Source organism: Lontra canadensis, unplaced genomic scaffold, assembly GCF_010015895.1.
Source record: "Lontra canadensis isolate GAN:19392208 unplaced genomic scaffold, GSC_riverotter_1.0 scaffold51, whole genome shotgun sequence".
Classification (NCBI taxonomy): Eukaryota; Metazoa; Chordata; class Mammalia; order Carnivora; family Mustelidae; genus Lontra; species Lontra canadensis.
Genome location: NW_022631045.1, coordinates 11,668,230 through 11,688,170, shown reverse-complemented (window position 1 = coordinate 11,688,170; position 19,941 = coordinate 11,668,230). Strand labels below are relative to the sequence as shown.

The 19,941-nt window shown below is 38.5% G+C and overlaps 1 protein-coding gene across 11 annotated transcripts in view; it reads left to right on the top strand.

Moving 5' to 3' along the window:
- The window catches only part of CAB39L (calcium binding protein 39 like), a 112,461-nt gene that overhangs the window by 53,108 nt on the left and 39,412 nt on the right, over positions 1 to 19,941 (top strand). For all 11 annotated transcript variants that reach the window (XM_032874084.1, XM_032874090.1, XM_032874079.1 and 8 more), the window contains 3 exons: positions 653 to 794; positions 3,596 to 3,760; positions 19,039 to 19,157. In XM_032874084.1, the coding sequence (XP_032729975.1) occupies positions 684 to 794; positions 3,596 to 3,760; positions 19,039 to 19,157 (395 nt within the window). In that variant the 5' untranslated portion in view covers positions 653 to 683. The remainder of the gene's footprint in view (positions 1 to 652; positions 795 to 3,595; positions 3,761 to 19,038; positions 19,158 to 19,941) is intronic.

Genomic DNA, 19,941 nt, shown 5'->3' with positions numbered 1-19,941 from the left:
TACTAGGTATTTACCCAATGAATACAAAAAGACTAATTCAAAGGGATACATGCACCCTGATGTTTATGGCAGCATTATCAACAATAGCCAAATTATGGAAGCAGCCCAAGTGTCCATCAGTTGATGAATGGATAAAGATGTCACACACACACACACACACACACACACACACACACAATGGAGTATTATTCAGCCATAAAAAGAATGAAATCTTGCCTCTGCAACGTGGATGGATCTAGAAAGTAATATACTAAGTGAAATAAGTCAATCAGATTAAGACAAATGCCATACGATTTCACTCATATGTGAAATTAAAGAAACAAATGAGCAAAGAGGAAAAAAAGAGAGAGAGAGAGGCAAACCAAGAAACAGATTCTTTTTTTTACCCCCCCAAGAAACAGATTCTTAACTCTAGAGAACAAACTGATGGTTACCAGCAGGGAGGTGGGTGGGGGCATGGGTGAAATAGGTGACAGGGATTCAGGAGGGCACTTGTGATGAGCACTGGGTGTTGTATGGAGGTGTTGAATCACTGTATTATACATCAGGAGCTAACATTACACTTCTGTTAACTAACTGGGATGTAAACAAAATTTTAGATAAAATTTTAAAAAGTTAAATTCATGATTCTTGTTTGCTTATTTGTTTGTAGCATTCTGTATTGGAAGAAGAAATTTCTATAGATGAAAAAAATGCCTTTGTTTAGTAAATCACACAAAAATCCAGCAGAAATTGTGAAAGCTCTAAAAGACAACTTGGCGATTTTGGAAAAGCAAGACAAAAAAACCGACAAGGTATGAACTAAAATGATAATATTATTATTCAGATGCATGTTTTCCAAAACCAAAAACCAATGTAAAAGCTTGATGAAGAATCCCCGAATACGGTCTGTGATGTGCACATAAGGTCTCTATAAATACATATACATTGATTTCAGGATTTATGCTGTTGTTGACTCTTTTGCTTTGAACCCTTGGCTCACTATCTTCAGCCTCTGACAAAACTTGGATCCCTTTAGACTACAGAGCTTAAAAATCTAAGGGGCTATATAGGTATATAATGCTAAACTGACAGGAAGGATAGAACATTTTTATTTAAAGATCACCTGATAGTTTCTATGACAGTGCAACCTCATTTTAACATTTTTTAAAGGTCCTACTAAGCAGGATTTCCTCATAGGTAAGGTTTTTGTTATTGTTGTTGTTGTTCTTTTCTTTGTATTTTGTTCCTTCCATAGGATGTTGGATCCTATGTATTCAATTTCTTTCTAAAGTGACTGGTTAGTTTATGGCAACAATTAAGAGAACTAGAAAATAAATATCCTTCAGTTCACAGTATCTTCCTATCCCAGTGTATAAAAAAAATCTTGGATCTTGTAGGGATGTAGAGATATAATGTTTTATCCTGCATCTTGTAAGGGATGTAGAAGTGTATTTTTAATTCTTGTGTATTTGTAATATTGAATCAAATATTGGCTCAATTAGAAAGAAGAAATGACCTTCATAAAAGAGTAAATCCAAATTTACTAGTAAATTTACAGTAAATCTGCATAAGACAAAAAAAAAACATAAAAAGATACTCATTTGCATGAGTAGTCAGGAAAAGGCCAGTTAAAACCACATACATTCATATTACACACTCACTCTCCTGGCAAAAATGAAAAATGTCTGATGAAAAGTGTCGGCAAGGATGGAGAGCAATGGGAACTTTCCCATTGGTATAAGATATAAACTGGTGTCACTGCTTTGGGAACCAGCTGGTATCATCTGTCAAATCTGAGGTTGTATCTGTGTTAAAATCCTGCAGTTCTACTCCTACATATAAACTCTAGAGATGATCTTGCACTTGTGTACCAGGATGCGTGTACAAGAGTGTTCATACGTTGCTGTTCCTAATAACCCCTCAATGGAAACCACCTAAATGTCCATCAAAAGTAGAACTGATGAACTGGGGTCCAGCCATCAGTAGAAAACTTGAGAGCAAAGAAAATTAAAATGCTGCTGCCTCTGTGCAGCTGCATGGATGGACCTCACATCTATAATAGCAACAGAAGCACCTCCTAAGTGGTCCCAGGTATTATTCCAAAAAATTCAAAATTGGCAGAGCTCAATTATGTTGTTTTGCGATGCAAATACAGGTAAGAAAATATAAAGAAAAGTAAAGAAATGATTGTCGTCAAAAACATAAAAACATTTACTTGTAGGTTGAAAAGGCTGCATTCAGGTGACTTCAGGATTTCTGGAAGTTTTCTGCTCTTAACCTGTGTTATCGGCACACGGAACTTTGCTTTATAATTATTCTTAACTGCATATAATTTAAAGCACTCTTTTGTGGCTAAATATCACCCTTAAAGAAACTTCCAACCTTTTAATAAATTAAGAATTGTTTCAGTCAGATCATAAGATGTATCTGGAAATTACTTTTTAAAGTAGTCATGCTACTATGAATTATTTGTATTTAATCTGCCTTATTCTCTTTATTCCCTTCCTCAGTTATAATGATTACAGAACCATACTTCAAAGTAATAAAACTATATTTCTTTAAAAAATATTCAGCAGATTAAATTGTTAACTTTTTGGCCTATTCTCTTTTGCTCACCTGTATTAATTTTGAAAAAATGTATTGAATAAATTCACATCCCATACAATCTGCCTCTTTAACGTGTACAGTTCACTGATTTTTAGTATTCTCAAAGGTTCTACGACCATCACCAGTATCTAATTCAAGATCACCCCCAAAAGAAATCCTGTACCAGTTGGCAGTCATTCCTCATTGTCCCCTCCCCAGGCCTGAGCACCCACTCATCTGTGGATTTCCCTATTACTCTTCACAATATAGAGAAGTGGGTTTTTTTTGTGGTTTTTAAGTTTCATAGAGAGCAAAAAAAGGTGATGATTATGTGGGAGAAAAAGTGGATTAACAAAGTTAATGGGTTTTGATAATTTGACCGTGTGTTTTGACAATTCAGGTTTACTACATTGTCCATTAAAAAATTAGAGTGATAGGAACTTGTTGAAAACCTTGACAAATGCTTTTAATTAAGACCCGTAGCTACTGATAAGTCTTCAAAACAGTCATTTTAATTTTGTTTAATATTTATTCATTTCACAGAGAGGGAGAGAGATCACAAGTAGGCAGAGAGGCAGGCAGAGAGAGAGGAGGAAGCAGGCTCCCTGCTGAGCAGAGAGCCCGACTTGGGACTTGATCCCAGGACCCTGGGACCACGACCCAAGCCGAAGGCAGAGGTTTAACCCACTGAGCCACCCAGGCGCCCCAGTCATTTTAAATTTTTAAGAGTAAAATTTATAGTTAATGACTAGATTAGTTAGGCTATATCTGAGTAGGTTTTAAAGGAAGAGTGTTTTGATTATGTTGACCAAATAGAAATACCAGAGACTTTTTTAACATAAATACATTTTTGCAACATTTTTCAAAATAAAAAAATCACTGTCAAACAGTTTTTTGGTTGCTTGTAACTGTATAGTGTTCTTTGATCATAAATGAACAGAATCCAAGAAGTGGGGTTTTTTAGTTTGTTTATGGCTTGAAAATTTTCATTCCTTCTTCACTGTGAGCATATTTTTTTGGTCACCAGGCTTCAGAGGAAGTGTCGAAATCACTGCAAGCAATGAAAGAGATTCTGTGTGGCACAAATGACAAGGAACCCCCCACAGAAGCTGTGGCCCAGCTCGCACAAGAGCTCTATAATAGTGGGCTGCTGGTGACCCTGATCGCTGACCTACAGCTCATAGACTTCGAGGTAAACCATTTGTAAAAGGGTGCTGCCGCTGCTTTGCAAGTTCAGTGTATACGATCATAAATATTTGACTTTGTTTCTATTATTACTCTTCATCTATTACATATAAACCCAGTATTTTTCTAAAACTTCTCAAATTTCTTTAATAAGGTAAAAAGATATCTTATGGTTAAGTTTTCTGCAGCCAGGAGGCAAGGCTAATGGCCATCAATAATAATGGTAATAATAAGGGATAACATTGAGTGCTTACTACATGTCATACAGTTCTAAGCACTCATCTCCTTTCCTTCTTAAAGGAAGGAATTCCTTTGGAATTCCTTTGTGAGGAATCACCTGTGTGATTGGTACTATACGATGAGCCTCGTTTTATAGATGAAGAACCTAAAGTTCAAAGCTATTAAGTAATTTGTGCAGTCACTTGGATACTAAGAGCCAAAGCTGGGATTCAAACTCAGTGTCTCTCATGCTTGTTCATTTAGTTAAAATATTATACCAATGATTTCAGAAGTTTGTTGAATGCTAGCAATATAAGATACATATCTCATTTTGAAAGCAGTTATACCTAGTTTACCTGAATAATAAGTGAGCTAAATAAAACAAAAACTTAGAAATATGAGTGGTGAAGAGGTGTAGGCGTTTTATTATCTATGATAAATACGACTGAGAACGGTGGTTTTTCAGTAAACAGTGTGTGTATAAGGCATGTTTGACCATTGGCTATTTTGGTGATAGAAGTCTTGGTTTTGATTTGTTTATTGTTTTTGTTACTACCCTCATACTAAGAGCTTGAGTTTTCACTGATTCTCAGAGATGGATGAAATGCAGATTTCTTTTTTTTTTTTAAGATTTTTTATTTATTTATTTGACAGAGATAACAAGTAGGCAGAGAGGCAGGCAGAGAGAGGAGGAAGCAGACTCCCCACTGAGCAGAGAGCCCGATGATGCGGGGCTCAATCCCAGGACTCTGGGATCATGACCTGAGCCAAAGGATGGAGCTTTAACCCACTGAGCCACCCAATCACCCCGAAAATGCAGATTTCTGAAATAGCTTTTAGTTTTATCCCTGGGAAAAGGAAAGGAAAACTAATTATGATGATTACAGTGATTAGACCAAGATAAGGTCAGGGCTCTGGGGATCTGTGGAAATACTAGCCCACAGCTCTCTGGATGGCTTCAGCTTGCCTGACTGGCAGGATGAGGAACGCAGAGCAAGACTGCTCTTGAGATGGGAAGCCAGGTGTGGGCTGGACGCAGACCCCGACTGGAGGACCCCACAACTCATCCTTCCTTTCAGACACACCTATCTTTTTTCTTTCTTTCCCTCCCTTACCTATTTTTCTATCTTTGACATTTCTACTCAGTAATCTCTTTCTCTTGCCTGGCTTGCTCCCTCCCCATCTTACACCTCGCTTTTTAAACTGGCCATATGTGGAATGAAGTGTAGTTTTATCATTGCATCTGTGTGTTTTCATGGTTTTTCTATTCAGTTTCAAGTGAGATAATGAACACTGAAAGGAGTTGTGCACAGTGGAAAAATACTTGGGATTAGAATTGTTTAGCGTCCCTGCTGGGCTATTTGAGAGTAATGTAACCTCTTTAAGACCAACTTTTGTCATCTCTAAATAGGAAAAGTATGAACTTACAGCACTACTTTAAATATTAAACTGAATATATGTATATATATATATATGTTGTATAAGAACAATATATACATGTGTAGACTATACACAAATGTCAGAACATACTTGTTCTCATTTTCCTCCCTTTCTCAAACTAACGTTAAATGTAAACTGGTTTATTTTTGTTATAACCCTTGACTTTTTTTTGTTTATTACTTTAATTTTAGATTTAGTTGGTCAGTGACCATAAATGGGAAAAATACTCCCTATTATTGGATTATCATATTAAATTTCTATAAATCTCCTATTGTTTCACACTTTTTCCTGAAAGTAGAAATGTATTAAACTATTATTATCATTAATTAATACGTTAGCTTGAGTTGGTTTATGAGATTAGCCCAATATGCCATTGGATGCTGGAAGGAATATGACCAAGGATGGTTATATTTTGAGGAATGAGTCAGGCACGAGATATCATCAGGCCCAGTGAACTAAGGAAGTCTTGAGCAGCCACAGAGTAGTGTAGTTCAAGGTGCTATCCAAGAATCAGGGAATACGAGTATATCAAGACAGACTTTGGGTACCTTACGGCTTTGCTTAGCATTGGCTTAAATAACAAAAGAGGAACAATAAGAAATAGTTATACAAGTTTCCCTTATTTTACAGGGGTACTAAAAATAAATAAATTTATTAAAGAGTTTTTGTTTGTTTTTCGTCAGAGAGCACAAGCAGGGGAGTGGCAGGCAGGCTGCGCAAGAAGCCCACACAGGATTCCATCCCAGGACCCTGGGATCATGACCTGAGCCAAAAGCAGACACTTAACCGATTGGAAGTCCTAATGGTTAATCTGCAAGCAGCAGCTTTGCATTTCAAGCCTAAAGTACCCACATAAGATAATGACAACTTGATAAAACCTGTCCTAACTTTGGAGCGCAGTCTAATCGCGCAGTCTAATCACACACAACTCTGCCCTCCTTGTGTCTTGGTTCAGAGGTAGAACTGGTACAGCCCCTTCTGGACTGAAAGTATCTTGAGTACTAGGATCCTGTTTCCCACAGCTAGTGCCATGTACACTGGTTGGTTGAGTGAATGAATGAATGTAGGCTTGAGAATGAGAGACTGAAGAAAAAGTAAGAAAATTAGACCAAAGGAAGATGTCCTGAGCACAGCAATAAGCCACTTTTCTTGCTGAATTAGTAAATGGTTTAGAAGATATTTCACAAGTGGTGATAAGCATTCTAGTAAGTGTGTAGCCATCTCTGGGGGTTTGTTGGAGAGTAACAACAGTTATTTGACTGTTAAATTTTTGGTATATGTTTATAACAGGGAGAAAAAAATATTATTTAGGGTTGGGCTGTAGCTTTTGCCAGATAACCTAAAAGAATGGAGTATTCCTTACAGAGAAAAATGAATTTTTGTTTAGAGGACACCTAAATGGGCTTTTTTTGATAGTTGTGGAAGGTTAGGTCTCTAAACAATGTCTGGAAGGAAAAGACTGAAAGAGAAGAGCTTAGATTTCTTTTGCAGAGTAAATCAACAGAAATTTGAGAAAGGCCCTCTCTTTGGCTAAGATCAATAGGAATAGGAAATAGAAGAAAAATAGGAGAACGTTTTGGAGTGAGGGAAAGTGTCTCCAGAACCATAACAGAGGAAGGGTTTTTGGAAATAACTAGTGGTGGGAGGCAAGACCGTGAACAGGGTTGAGAGGAGCTTGGGGAAGGGGTTTGGGATCCAGAGCTGCAGTGGCTTAGATTGGGTAGCAGGAATTGCCTTGGCAGTCTTTGTGACGAACCCATTTCTCCTTCAGGAATCCAGAGCAAAGTGGCCAATGAGGATGAGGAAAGTACTAGAGGATCCTACTGTTACAGGAATAAGGGCTAGTTAGGAGGCAGACCGTCGAGTTAAAATTGTTTAAAAAGAAAATCTCATTACTTTATAGCCATAAATTTTTAATCTAATCCTTTAAACCTTAAAATTGCTGACAGAAAAGAACCACTTCTGCATATTTTTATGAAGTTAAAAAAAAAGACTTGTGGTTGAGATTGCAAGTCTTCAGATTTTATGGGCTCAGGATCAAACTCAGAGCTGTGTTTTTTGAGGTTTGGCCGCTATTCAAAACACAGCTTCAGACTCTGATGTTTTGAAACACAATGTGATAAGAGATCAAAGGATGAATTTATTGATGCATTCATTTTAAGGGCAGGTGTGCCTTGCAAAACCAGGGTGGATGCAAAGTCATCTGTTCAGGCTGAATTAGAAAGCAGTCCAAAGAAGCAGAAAACCTTCTGCTATGATAATTTAATCTCTATTAATTCTTGCTACATTTAAAAAAAAAAAAGTCAGCAAAATAAGTACTCCAGTATCAGCTTCTCATTTACCCATTTTATGGTCTTAAATTTTTGAAAATTTCTGTCCCTTTGTAAAACTGCTTTTATGTTCATTGGCACCCTTTAAAGTGGTCCTTCACCTTTGGTTTTATTACCATAAAAATGAAAAATCATAAAGCCTTAAGACATAAGCTTTGTGCTATACTTTCAATGCTACTCCAATCAAAATTCTACCAGCATTTCTCAAGGAGCTGGAGCAAACAATCCTAAAATTTGTATGGAATCAGAAGAGACCCCAAATTGCTAAGGAAATGTTGAAAAAGAAAAACAAAACTGGGGACATCACATTGCCTGATTTCAAGCTTTACTGCAAAGCTGTGATCACCAAAACAGCATGGTACTGGCATAAAAACAGACACATAAACCAGTGGAACAGAGTAGAGAGCCCAGATATGGACCCTCAACTCTGTGGTCAAGTAATCTTCGACAAAGGAGGAAAAAAATACACAGTGGAAAAAAGACAGTCTCTTCAATAAATGGTGCTGGGAAAATTGGACAGCTATATGTAGAAGAATGAAACTCGACCATTCTCTTACACCATATACAAAGATAAACTCGAAATGGATAAAAGACCTCAACGTGAGGCAGGAATCCATCAGAATCCTAGAGGAGAACATAGGCAGTAACGTCTTCAACATCGGCCACAGCAACTTCTTTTAAGATATGTCTCCAAAGGCAAAGGAAACAAAAGCGAAAATGAATTTTTGGGACTTCATCAAGATCAAAAGCTTCTGCACAGCAAAGGAAACAGTCAACAAAACAAAGAGGCAACCCACGGAATGGGAGAAGATACTTACAAATGACAATACAGACAAAGGACTGATATCCAAGATCTATAAAGAACTCCTCAAACTCAACACACACAAAACAGAAAATCATGTCCAAAAATGGGCAGAAGACATGCATTTAACAATTTGAAGTACTTACTATGTGTGTAGGGTATTGATTCTAGTTGTTCTTGAGTCCATTGATTGTTCATGTATTTTGCACCCATCATTAGACAAATTAAGCCACAGAATTTACAATTACAGGTGAGGAAATACTATAGCATATTAAATGGAATTTTGTGTTACCATGACCCTCTCATCATCTTAAACTAATGAATATAAGCTTCAGAAACATTTATCCTATAAAGGAACATAATTTATGGATGATTTAAAATGGTATTTGGCATCAGGCCCTTAATCAGAAGCGATAACATATTAATTGGTTGTATTCCCCCTATAAAAATTAAGACAATGACCATTTTAGTTTGACCTTACCATACTTGTTAATGAATGTAACCCGCCATAAAGATAAAGACTGCTTACACCACTGTATAATGTACAAAATGTTTTATCCCCTCTGCTTTCTGGGGAGTGGTCCCTCCATCCCCACCCATGGAGTTACAGTGGGAGCAACATTTTTGTGCAGCATGACACCTGCCCAGTACACAGGGTGGACTAGTAGTGGTCATCTGATCAAAGCAGGGCCAGAGTAGTCTGCAGGATTCTGGAACTAAAACGGAGATGGAACCTCAGTCTCTAACTAGGAGCATGAGTCTCTAACCGCATCAGTAGTCAGGTTTCCTACCACGTAAACTAAAAAAGTAGAGGAAGCCAGCATGCAGAAAAGGCAGAAGAATGAAGGTGAGGAGAGAGATAGAGAGGGCCAGGAGGTTTACAAGGAGCTCTGCATTAGAATTCTTGTCATGTGTAAATACAATTATACTGAAAAAATTCGAGAGCAACTAATTCTGAGCTCTGAAACTTTCCCAGTATCTGTAAATTAGTTTAGTTTGAATTTTGGTCCCCTGCAAAAGCATTCACCCATGCAGTGAACACTCCCTACCCTCAAACCCTTGCAGACTATCTAGTTCTGCTACTGAAATTTAGCACAAATATTTGCCCTACCCACAACAGCTCTCCCCACCCTTCTCCCCCCAGCCAACACAGAGGAACAGAAGAGAGATGCCCATGACTTCAATAGCTACAGTTATGTTTCTTTTTTTTTTTCTTTTGATTCAGGTGTAATTGACAAACAGTAACATTCTCTCTTCTTTTTTTTTTTTTTAAGATTTTTTTTTACTTATTTATTTGACAGACAGAGATCACAAGTAGGCAGAGAGAGGAGGTGGGAAGCAGGCTCCCCGCTGAGCAGAGAGCCCGATGTGGGGCTCGATCCCAGGACCCTGAGATCATGACCTGAGGCGAAGGCAGAGGCTTTAACCCACTGAGCCACCCAGGCGCCCCTCTCTCTTCTTAATACACAGTTCTGTGATATAGAACAATTCCATCACCCCCCAGATTTTCCCATGCCTCATTGTAATCATTTTTCCTACCCTCAGCCTCTGGCAACCACTGATCTATCTTCTGTCCTTGTATAATTTGCCTTAACAAATGTGGAAATGGCATCATGCAAAATCTAGTCTTTTGATTCTGGCTTCTTCCACTTGGCATCATGATTTTGGATTCATCTATGTTGTTGCTGTGTACCAGGAGTTTGTTCCTTTTTATTGCCGATGGCTTTCTACTGCATGGATATACGCAGACCATTTATCCATTCCCCAGTTGGTGGATATTTGGGGGAATTTCCAGGTTTGACCAGTTACAAATAAAATCTCTATAACCATTTACGCAGTTTGTGTGTGCAGATGTAGGTTTTCATTTCACTTGTGTAAATACCTAGGAATAGGATTGTTGGGTAGTGTTGGGGTTTTTGGTTTGTTTGCTTTTAGCTTTTTTTTTTTTTTTTAATTTCAGCCACTCAAGTAAGAATAAGTGGTATATTGTGGTTTTAATTTGCATTTCCTTAATGACTAATGATGTTGAGCATATTTTCGTGTGTTTATTTGCCACCATATCTCTTCTTTTTTTAAAGATTTTATTTATTTATTTGACAGACAGAGATCACAAGTAGGCAGAGAGGCAGGCAGAGAGAGAGGGGGAAGCAGGCTCCCCACTGAGCAGAGAGCCCGATGTGCAGGTCGATTCCAGGACCCTGAGACCATGACCTGAGCCGAAGGTAGAGGCTTAACCCACTCAGTCACCCCAGTGCTCCACCATCTCTCTTCTCATGTGAATTGTCTATATAGGTCTTTTGCCCTCTTTTTATTTGGTTGTTGAATTTTGGGAATGCTTTATATATCCTATATATAAGTCAGTGGCTGCAATTTAAAAATGGGTGTTTTCTTTCGCAATGCTGCTCTCTTTTACTCTCTTATTTGCCTTCGCAATCCTTTTTTTTTTTTTTAAGATGTTATTTACTTATTTGTCAGAACGAGAGAGGGAGAGCACAAGCAGGGAGCAGCAGATTCCCCACCGAACAAAAGCCGATGTAGGTACTTGATCCCAGGACCTGAGCCAAAGGCAGATGGTTAACCAACTGAACCACCAGGCGTCCCTGCCTTTTCTCACTTCTATTATCAGTAAAAGATGCTCTTTATCAGCAGTTCTAATTGCTCTGCCTGCTGTTCATTGCTTCTTTCTTCTCACTTTTTCTCTTTCCGTATTTAATTCCAGTTGACACCTCCATATCTATCATTCATTCTGCAGGTAATTGTTGACTAGATCATGTTAGGGCTGACCTTCTTGAATTTGTCAGCTTAATGCAAGTGCTTCTTCAGGTTTGCCATCTGCTCACTTAAATTATAGGTAATCTTAGAATTACTGGTGAGTTTCAGGCATTCAGGGTCATTTCTAGATGTTGCTTTGTTACCATCAAAGATTTTTTTTTTTTTTTTTTTTTTTCTTCTGGCCACTTCTAGAACTTGAAATCTGACAGTCTGAGGGTTTCTGAAGACTGGTTTTGAAATAGTTAAGGTTTTACTCCAGTTAGGTATAGTGTAATGAATGGATATCTGCAAGGTTCTGTATTATGGAAAGCCCATCATTAATCATCTGGTACCTGGTTAGGTTTTCTTTAATCCTTTCCATTCTGATCCTTTCCTCTGATTTGACAAGCTGTTCCTGGTATCCAAGCTTGTTTTTGTTATCCACAGGGGGCTTCCTTTGCCTTTGCACATTGTTTGCTAATGAACCAGAAGAATGTTTTCCTCTGTGTAAAAGTTGGATAGAGTTCTGTGGAGCTTCATGTCTACTGTTCACTGGAATGCCGTATGGAAATGTGCTTGTGGCATTTCACTGCGAAGTATGAAAAACATGCTCTTACGACTTTTCAAAGAGGATTGATGTTGTGCAGGATTACTGTAGAGTCTACAAAGATTTGAACAGAACAGATGACTTCTTTCATTTTAAGCTTTGTTTATATTTATAGCTGTACCTCTTATATAAGTATATTGTTTAACATTTGTGTAAATGAAATTCATTTCTTATGAAGTAGTATGAACATTTGTACTATTTTAAAATGAGAGCAGTTGATCCTAAAGTATCCTTTTAAATTGAAGACTCAGCTCCTAATTTTCTGAAAAACTTTGAATTTTATATTCTGTGTTTTTTCTTAAAAGAAGATAAAATTTGCTTTCCCATGTGTCTGGTTTTTTTTTGTTGTTGTTATCTCTCTCCCCTTTTTAAAAATTCTTTCCTTCCTTTCTTCTTAATTCTTCTCTCTCTTTCTCCCTTATCTACCCTTCTCTGTTTCACTCCATGGAATCAAGTGAAAGCAGTGGCTAGTCATAGATTTTTCTTATATTTAATCATTGCCAACATTTGGATATTCTTATTTCTGCCAGTTACATACCATAATTTATGTAACTGTGCCTAATTCTGGACATATTGATTATTTCTAACTCTTTCTCTTGATTTTGGCTCAAGTCATGATCTCAGGGTCGTAAGATCAAGACCCACATCAGGCTTGGTGCTGGGCATGGAGCCTACTCAGGATTCTCTCTCTCCTTCTCCCTCTCCCCTCCCCCATCCCACTCCTCTTCCCTGCTCTCTCACACACACATACTCATTCTCTCTCTCTCTCTCAAAAAAAAAAAAAAAAAAATCTCTGTGTCTGAACCTCTTCTTCTATATTTAAGATTGTTATTTAGGATTATTTTCTCAGGCTAGATTTCCCAATTTGAGATTCTAGGACATCAGCCAGCAATATATGAGAACCAACACTGAATTTTATGTAACATTTAAAAAAATTCTGGGACTCTGGACTTAGGTGGCCACACAGGAGGCTCCTGAATTTCTCTCCTCCTATGGACAAACAGAAGGTACAGTTACACATGCAGGAACTCCCTCTGAGAGAAATCTAGAAATGAGTTAAGTGGGTCCTATTCATTGAGCAACTGAGAAAATAGCCACTTCAGAATGGGTAGGAAAGGCTAGACACACTGGCCATAAAGCCCACCCCTTGGCATAGCACCATATAGCCTGGAGGGGAGGTACCCCAATGCCCAGCTTCTCTTTGAGGAGCAAAGGGTTTGGACCACACATCTGGTAGCCCAACTTTTTTTTTTTTTTAAGATTTTATTTATTTATTTGACAGACAAAGATCACAAGCAGGCAGAGAGAGGTGGGGGGGGGAAGCAGGCTCCCTGCTGAGCAGAGAGCCCGACGTGGGGCTTGATCCCAGGCCCCTGAGATCATGACCTGAGCTGAAGGCAGAGGCTTGAACCCACTGAGCCACCCAGGCACCCTGGTGGCCCAACTTTTAAGGCTGCCCACTGAGGAATGGTCCCCCAAGTCACCTATGTATGAAAGCTGACAGGGCTTGCATTCATGAGACCCACAGGACTATAGCAAACAAAGGGGCAGTTGTTCATGGGTGCAAGAGTACTTGTTGCAACTGTCTCCGCCTCCCCCGAGCTAGCACAGAGGAAGTGTGACAAAAACACCCAACTCCCAGTCTTTCCCTGGGAGGGGGTTGATGCGTCCTTTACAAGTGACTGTCTGAGGTTCCGGCTTTTAATTAGCATGCATCTAATTGCTGGCTATGGTCTTCCCAAAAGAGCTAGTGGGCACCTCCCCTGCTTTCTTCCTCTAGCTCGCTCCAACAAGAAAGCCAATAATAAATAATACAGAGACATCTCATGTACCTTGCCCAGTTTCCCTGATGGCAATATCTTGCAAAACCATAGCACAGTGATAGCACTGGGATATTGATATTGATAAAGTGAAGATACAGAAAATTTCCATCACTACAAAGATGCGTCCTCTTGTCCTTTTATAGCTGCTACCCTCTCTCACCCCATCCTTGGCCTCTAGCAACCAGAAATCATTCTCCATTTTGTAATCTGAATTTAAATGGTACTGTATAATGTGTAATCTTTTAATTTTTTGAGTTGACACACAATGTTACATTACTTTCAACATAGCACAACATAGTAATTCCATAAGCTCATACATTATGCTATGTTCACTGCAAGTGTAGCTACCGTCTCTTCCCATCTATCACTATTACAGTCTCATTGACTGTATTTGTTATGCTCTCTTGACTTATTTATTCCATAACTGGAAGCCTGTATCTCCTACTCCCTCTCTCCCATTTTACCCAATCCCCCGCTTTTCTCCTCTCTGGCAACCATCAGTTTGTTCTGTGCATATATAGATCTAATTCTCCATTTTGTTTGCTTCTTCATTTGTGGGTTGTTGTATTTTTTAGATTCCAAATATAAGGAAAATCTTGTGGTATTTGTCCTTCTCAGTCTCACTTATTTCACTTAGCATAATACTCTTTATGTTCATCCATGTCTCAAATGGCACAGTCTTGTACTTTTTATGGCTGTGTAATATTCCATGGTATAAATACACCACATCTTCCTTATCCATATTTCTGTTGATGGACACTTAGATTGTGTAACCTTTTGTTACTGACATTTTTCATTCAGCACGATTCCTTAAGATTCATCCAGGTTGTTGCATGCATCAAAGTTCATTCCTTTTTATCACTGAGTCCGTGGTATGGGTATATAGCACAGTCTGTTGAACCATTTACCTGTGGAAAGATTTCTAGATTTTTTCCTGCTTTTGATTATTACATATAAAGCCGCTGGGAACATTCACGGCCAGGTTCCATTTCCCTGTGATAAATACCAGGAGGGCAACTACTAGTATAGTAGTGGCATGTTAAGTTTTTATTTTGTTTTTATTTTATTTCATTTCATTTTATTATTGTTTTTAAGATTTTATTTATTTATCAGAGAGAATGGAGCACAAGCAGGGGGAGCGGCAGGCAGAGGGAGAGGGAGAAGCAGGCTCCCCACTGAGCAGGGAGCCCAACTCAGGTCTCCACCTCAGGACCCTGAGATCATGACCTGAGCCACCACAGGTGCCCCTTATTTTATTTTTTTAAAGATTTATTTACTTCAGAGAGAGAGAGAGCAGGCAGCGGGGGCAGAGAGAGAAAACCCTCAAGCAGGCTCCACACCCAACACAGAGCCTGATGTGGGGCCTGACCCCAGGACTCTGAGATCATGACCTAAGCCAAAACCAAGAGTTGGATGCTCAAACGACTGAGCCACCTGGCACCCCACCTGTTGAGTTTTTCAAGAAACTGCCAAATTGTTTTCCAGATCAACTATATACGTTAGATCTCCACCTACAACGTCCAAGTGTAGCTTCTTTGCATTTTTGTCAGCTTTTGGTGTTGTCATTATTTATTTTAGTTGTTTTGATAGGTATATGTAGTAATCTCTCCTGGTGACCTTAATTTGCATTTCCCTAATGGCTAATTATGTTGAACATCTTTTATGTGCTTGTAGCCATCTGTAGATCCTCTTTGGTGAAATGTCTCTTCATATCTTTTGCCCATTTTCTAATTGGTTTGTATTTTATACTACTAAGTTCAAAGGCTTTTTTACATATTCTAGCACTAGTTCTTTTTAATCATATGTATGAAGTATTTTCTCCCTGTCTGTAACTTGTCTTTTCATCCTATTAACAAGATCTTTTACAAAACAAAAATGCTGAATTTTGCTGAAGTCCAATTTGTTAGTTTTTGTTTTCTAGATTGTGCTCTTAGATTATTTGCCTAACTCTAGATCCTGAGGATATTCCTCTCTTTTTTTCTAGAAGTTTTATAGTTTTATGTTTTACATTTAAGTATGATCCATTTCAAGCCAATTGTTGATAAAGTGAATCCTTTAAGAATATTTTTCTATGGGGCGCCTGGGTGGCTCAGTGGGTTAAGCCTCTGCCTTCAGCTCAGGTCATGGTCTCAGGGTCCTGGGATCGAGCCCCACATTGGGCTCTCTGCTCAGCAGGGAGCCTGCTTCCCCCTCCCTCTCTGCCTCCTGCTCTGCCTACTTCTGATCTCTCTCTCTCTGTCAAATAAATAAATAAAATCCTTAAAAAAAAAAAAAGAAAATTTTTCTATATATCAATTAGCATTCTTAATCAGTACTTAGTCCATATTTTATATGGCTAGTAGTTTTAAGATTGACTAATTAATTAAATAATCTTAGTGTCTTAATTTTGGGTCCTACTTGTTTTGGTATTAAAAACTGCCACATTGGGCTCCTGGCTGGCTCAGTCGTTAAGCGTCTGCCTTTGGCTCAGGCCACTATCCCCGGGTCCTGGGATCGAGGCCCACATTGGGCTCCCTGCTCAGTGGGAAGCCTGCTTCTCCTCTCCTGCTCCCCCTGCTTGTGTTCCCTCTCTCTTTCTGTGTCTCTATCAAATAAATAAATAAAATCTTTTTAAAAAGTGCCACATTAATAGATGCATGAGATTCAGTGGTCTAGATTTGTGATAAAGGGCTTATAGATGCCTATGCCTCTAAAGTAATAAATCAGTCCAATAAATATTGAATGCCTGCTATATATATGTCAGACCCTACTACAGGAATTGAAATATGGCTTGTCCTTGGGAGCTATCAATGTGATGAAGGAGTTAGAGACAAAATTCATTTCAGTATACTGTGTTTGGTGCTGGAATCAGTTTAGTATGATGGCTAAGAACCCAGATTCTGGATTCCATCAGTTTTGGAGGGAGTCCTGGCTCTCCAACAACCCACTTATATAAGGTAACCTCGCTAGTCTTTAATTTCCTTACTTACAGAATGTACATTATAAGGTTGTTAGGAGGATTGGAAAATACATACAAAGTTCTTTGTATAAGTGCCTGGCACAGAGTAAGCACTTAATGTTAGCTGCTATGACCGTGGTAGAGATGGAGGTAGGGGTAGACAAGGAAGAGGAGGTACTGGTGTATGTAGGCAAAGATGATTTTGTCACACAGAGAGGGGCAGTTATCCTAGAGGTGAATACGTCTGAACTGAATCTGTTGTATTGAAAGAGCACTTCAACGACCTCCATTTTGACCTGTCTGTACTTTCTAAGTTCTTCTTTCCCGCTTATCTCTTAACTCAAGGGAAAGACCCCTGCAGGCAAAGCATCCCGTGATAGGAACTGAAACTACTCCCTCAAGCAAAAAACGTCTACCCTGACGTCAGCAAGACCACACATGATTGACCCCAAGACAATGATCTTTACTGCTTGCCTACATGTACCCACCAAACGTTGTCCCACATTTTCCTTATATAAACCCAGAAGTATTTTTCAGCACTTTGGAGATAGTCTGAGACACTAGTCCACTGTCTTCCCGGTGCTGGCCTCACTGAAATAAATTCCTTTCTTGTTACACCACCACTCATATCTCTGCCTTTGGATTTTGTCAGCGATGAGTGGCTGAAACCTGGTCTTTTTGGGAACCCTGCAGTCAGGTGCTCTTGGCACCCATGCGCCCCTGTTACAGGATGACTAAGACTTAGCTACAAAAAGGAAGGAAAAGAATTCAGGACAAGCAGAACAGGAGCAAAGGTATAGAAATGAAAGTTGTGTATACCTTTATGTAGTACCGTCCATTGTTATTAATAGAACTTGAAGTAGGAATTGAAAAGTGAGACGTGGCTGGAGAGGTAAGCAAGGGCTAGGTCATGGAGGGTGTCAGACTTTTCTCTAAGCCAAAGAAAGGCATTGAAGAGCTTAAGAGAAGAGCACAGTCAGATTTGCTTTTCTAGTTAGCTCACTCAGCCCAGTGAAGACTTTTTTGAGTAGAGGACATAACTGGAAGATAATCTTTAACAGTTCATTTGAGAGATGAAGACCAAAATCAGGGCCGTAGTAACTCACAATGGAATGTCGTCCTTTTTTTTCATATAAAAAACTGTTTGGGGCCCCTGGCTGGTTCAGTCAGAAGCACATGCAACTCTTGATCTCAGGGTTGTGAATTAAAGCCCCACATTGGGTGTGGAGATTACTTAAAAATAAAATCTTAAGAAGCAAAAAACTCAAGGTGCCTGGGGGGCTCAGTCAGTTAAGCGTCTGACTTTGGCTCAGGTCATGCTCCCATCGGGGTCCCTGATTGCAGGGAGCCTGCTTCTCTCTCTCCTCCCTGCTCGTGCTCTCTCTCACGCTCTCCCAAATAAATAAACTGAATCTTTAAACAAAACAAAACAAAAACTGTTCAGTTCAGAGCTTCAGTTGGAGAAGGAGACAAGCCTCAGGTTGTAGGATGTGTGAGAGTGGAAGTCTTGTAAATGAGGACTCAAAAAAGTCCCATCCAACACTGGCTATAGTTATTCTGCTTCAGCTGCTAGGACTGAGTAGTCCTCTCTATTCCTCTAGGTTAGATATGATTTCTTACAATCACCTAAATCATATATACCCACCTAACAGAAAAACTCACATTCTTTTTTTTTTTTTTTTAAATGCACCAACTTGGAATGGGAATGGATAAAGTGGAGGGGAAAAAATTACTAAAAAGTACATTTAAGAAAAAGGAATCTGATTCTAACCAACATTTGCTAAAATCTTTTTCTTCATCCATTTTCCATCCTTAAGATTGTTTAAAAATGTTAATCATAATTTTCTTCTTATATAAAGCTAAAAGGTAAAAAAGCATAAGGAATTCAATTGTACCATATCCACTATTTTAAATTCTTCTGTGCCATTTCGTTTACAACTGTGAGAAATAGACTTCTCGTTGTTCAAATTAACCACAGTGCAAATCCAATGGAAAAGAGCTGCATCTGTTTGTAGAAACCTCTGTTTAAATGTTTGGGAGCACAGCTGACTAAAGATGTATGACAAGAATAAGTTTAAAAAATAAATAAATAGGTCATGGGGATGTAATTTATAGCACGTGGAATATAGACAACAATAGTGTATTAACTTTTTTATGGTAAGAGCTGCTAACTAGACTTATGGTGACCATTTTATATTGTATATAAATGTTGAGTCACTAAAAAGAATGAATTAATGGTTTTGGATAATACAAAGAACAGTGCTGTTTCTCCTTGTGTGTGTTTATGTGTAAACAGCTTTTGAGATACAACTTACACTCCATATAATTTACCTATTTTGATTGTGTAATTTAATGGTGGTTTGTTTCTTTAACAGGGAAAAAAAGATGTGACCCAGATATTTAACAACATCCTGAGAAGACAGATAGGTACTCGGAGTCCTACTGTGGAGTACATTAGCGCTCATCCTCATATTCTGTTTATGCTCCTCAAAGGGTAGGTTCATGGTTTCCTTTAAAGTAGGTTTGAGTATAGAATAGCTGTTAAAAGTATACAGCTATGGGTGCCTGGGTGGTTCAGTTGGGTAAGCAATATGGTTTCCAAGACCACTTTGTTCAACTTTGCCATTTCATCTCACAGGGAGGCGAAAATACATGGAAGAAATTATCAGCCACTGTAAATGGCTCATTTTACTCCCATTCACCTTCCATTTGAGAGCACTCAGTCTTTCAGCCCCTTAATTCTTAAGGAAATCTGAGAAATGTTGTCTAGTGTCCAGGTAGAAGAGGACAGTGGATTTTGGTGGATTGCTAAGATTCTCTGTTGCATACTGTTTCTTTGAAAATTACTTCCCTTCCATTTTCTGTGTTCTCACTTTCTGAATTTCCTGTTAGTCAGAGTTGAATCTCCAGGACTGATCTCTTAGGTCTTCTACATTTCCTCTCTTATCTTTTTATGTGTTGGAAGATACTAATTTTACATTTAATTGAAGATAAACCCTATTGAATTTTCATTTCAGCTACTCTATTCTTAATTTATAAGAACTCGTTTTTGTTCTCTGATTATTCCTTTTTCTTGTCTCTTGGCACTTCCTGGTTCTGTGACCTTAGGCAAGACACTGTACCTTTCCAAACCTCAGTTTTCTTATTGGTAAAATAAAAGGAAAATTTATAATATTACCTTCACACTAAAATAATGTTGCATTATATGCCATTGACTCTATACCATCAGAAAGATTTGTGTTTTCAGTTAGGGTTATGCCACTTACTATAAGACCTTG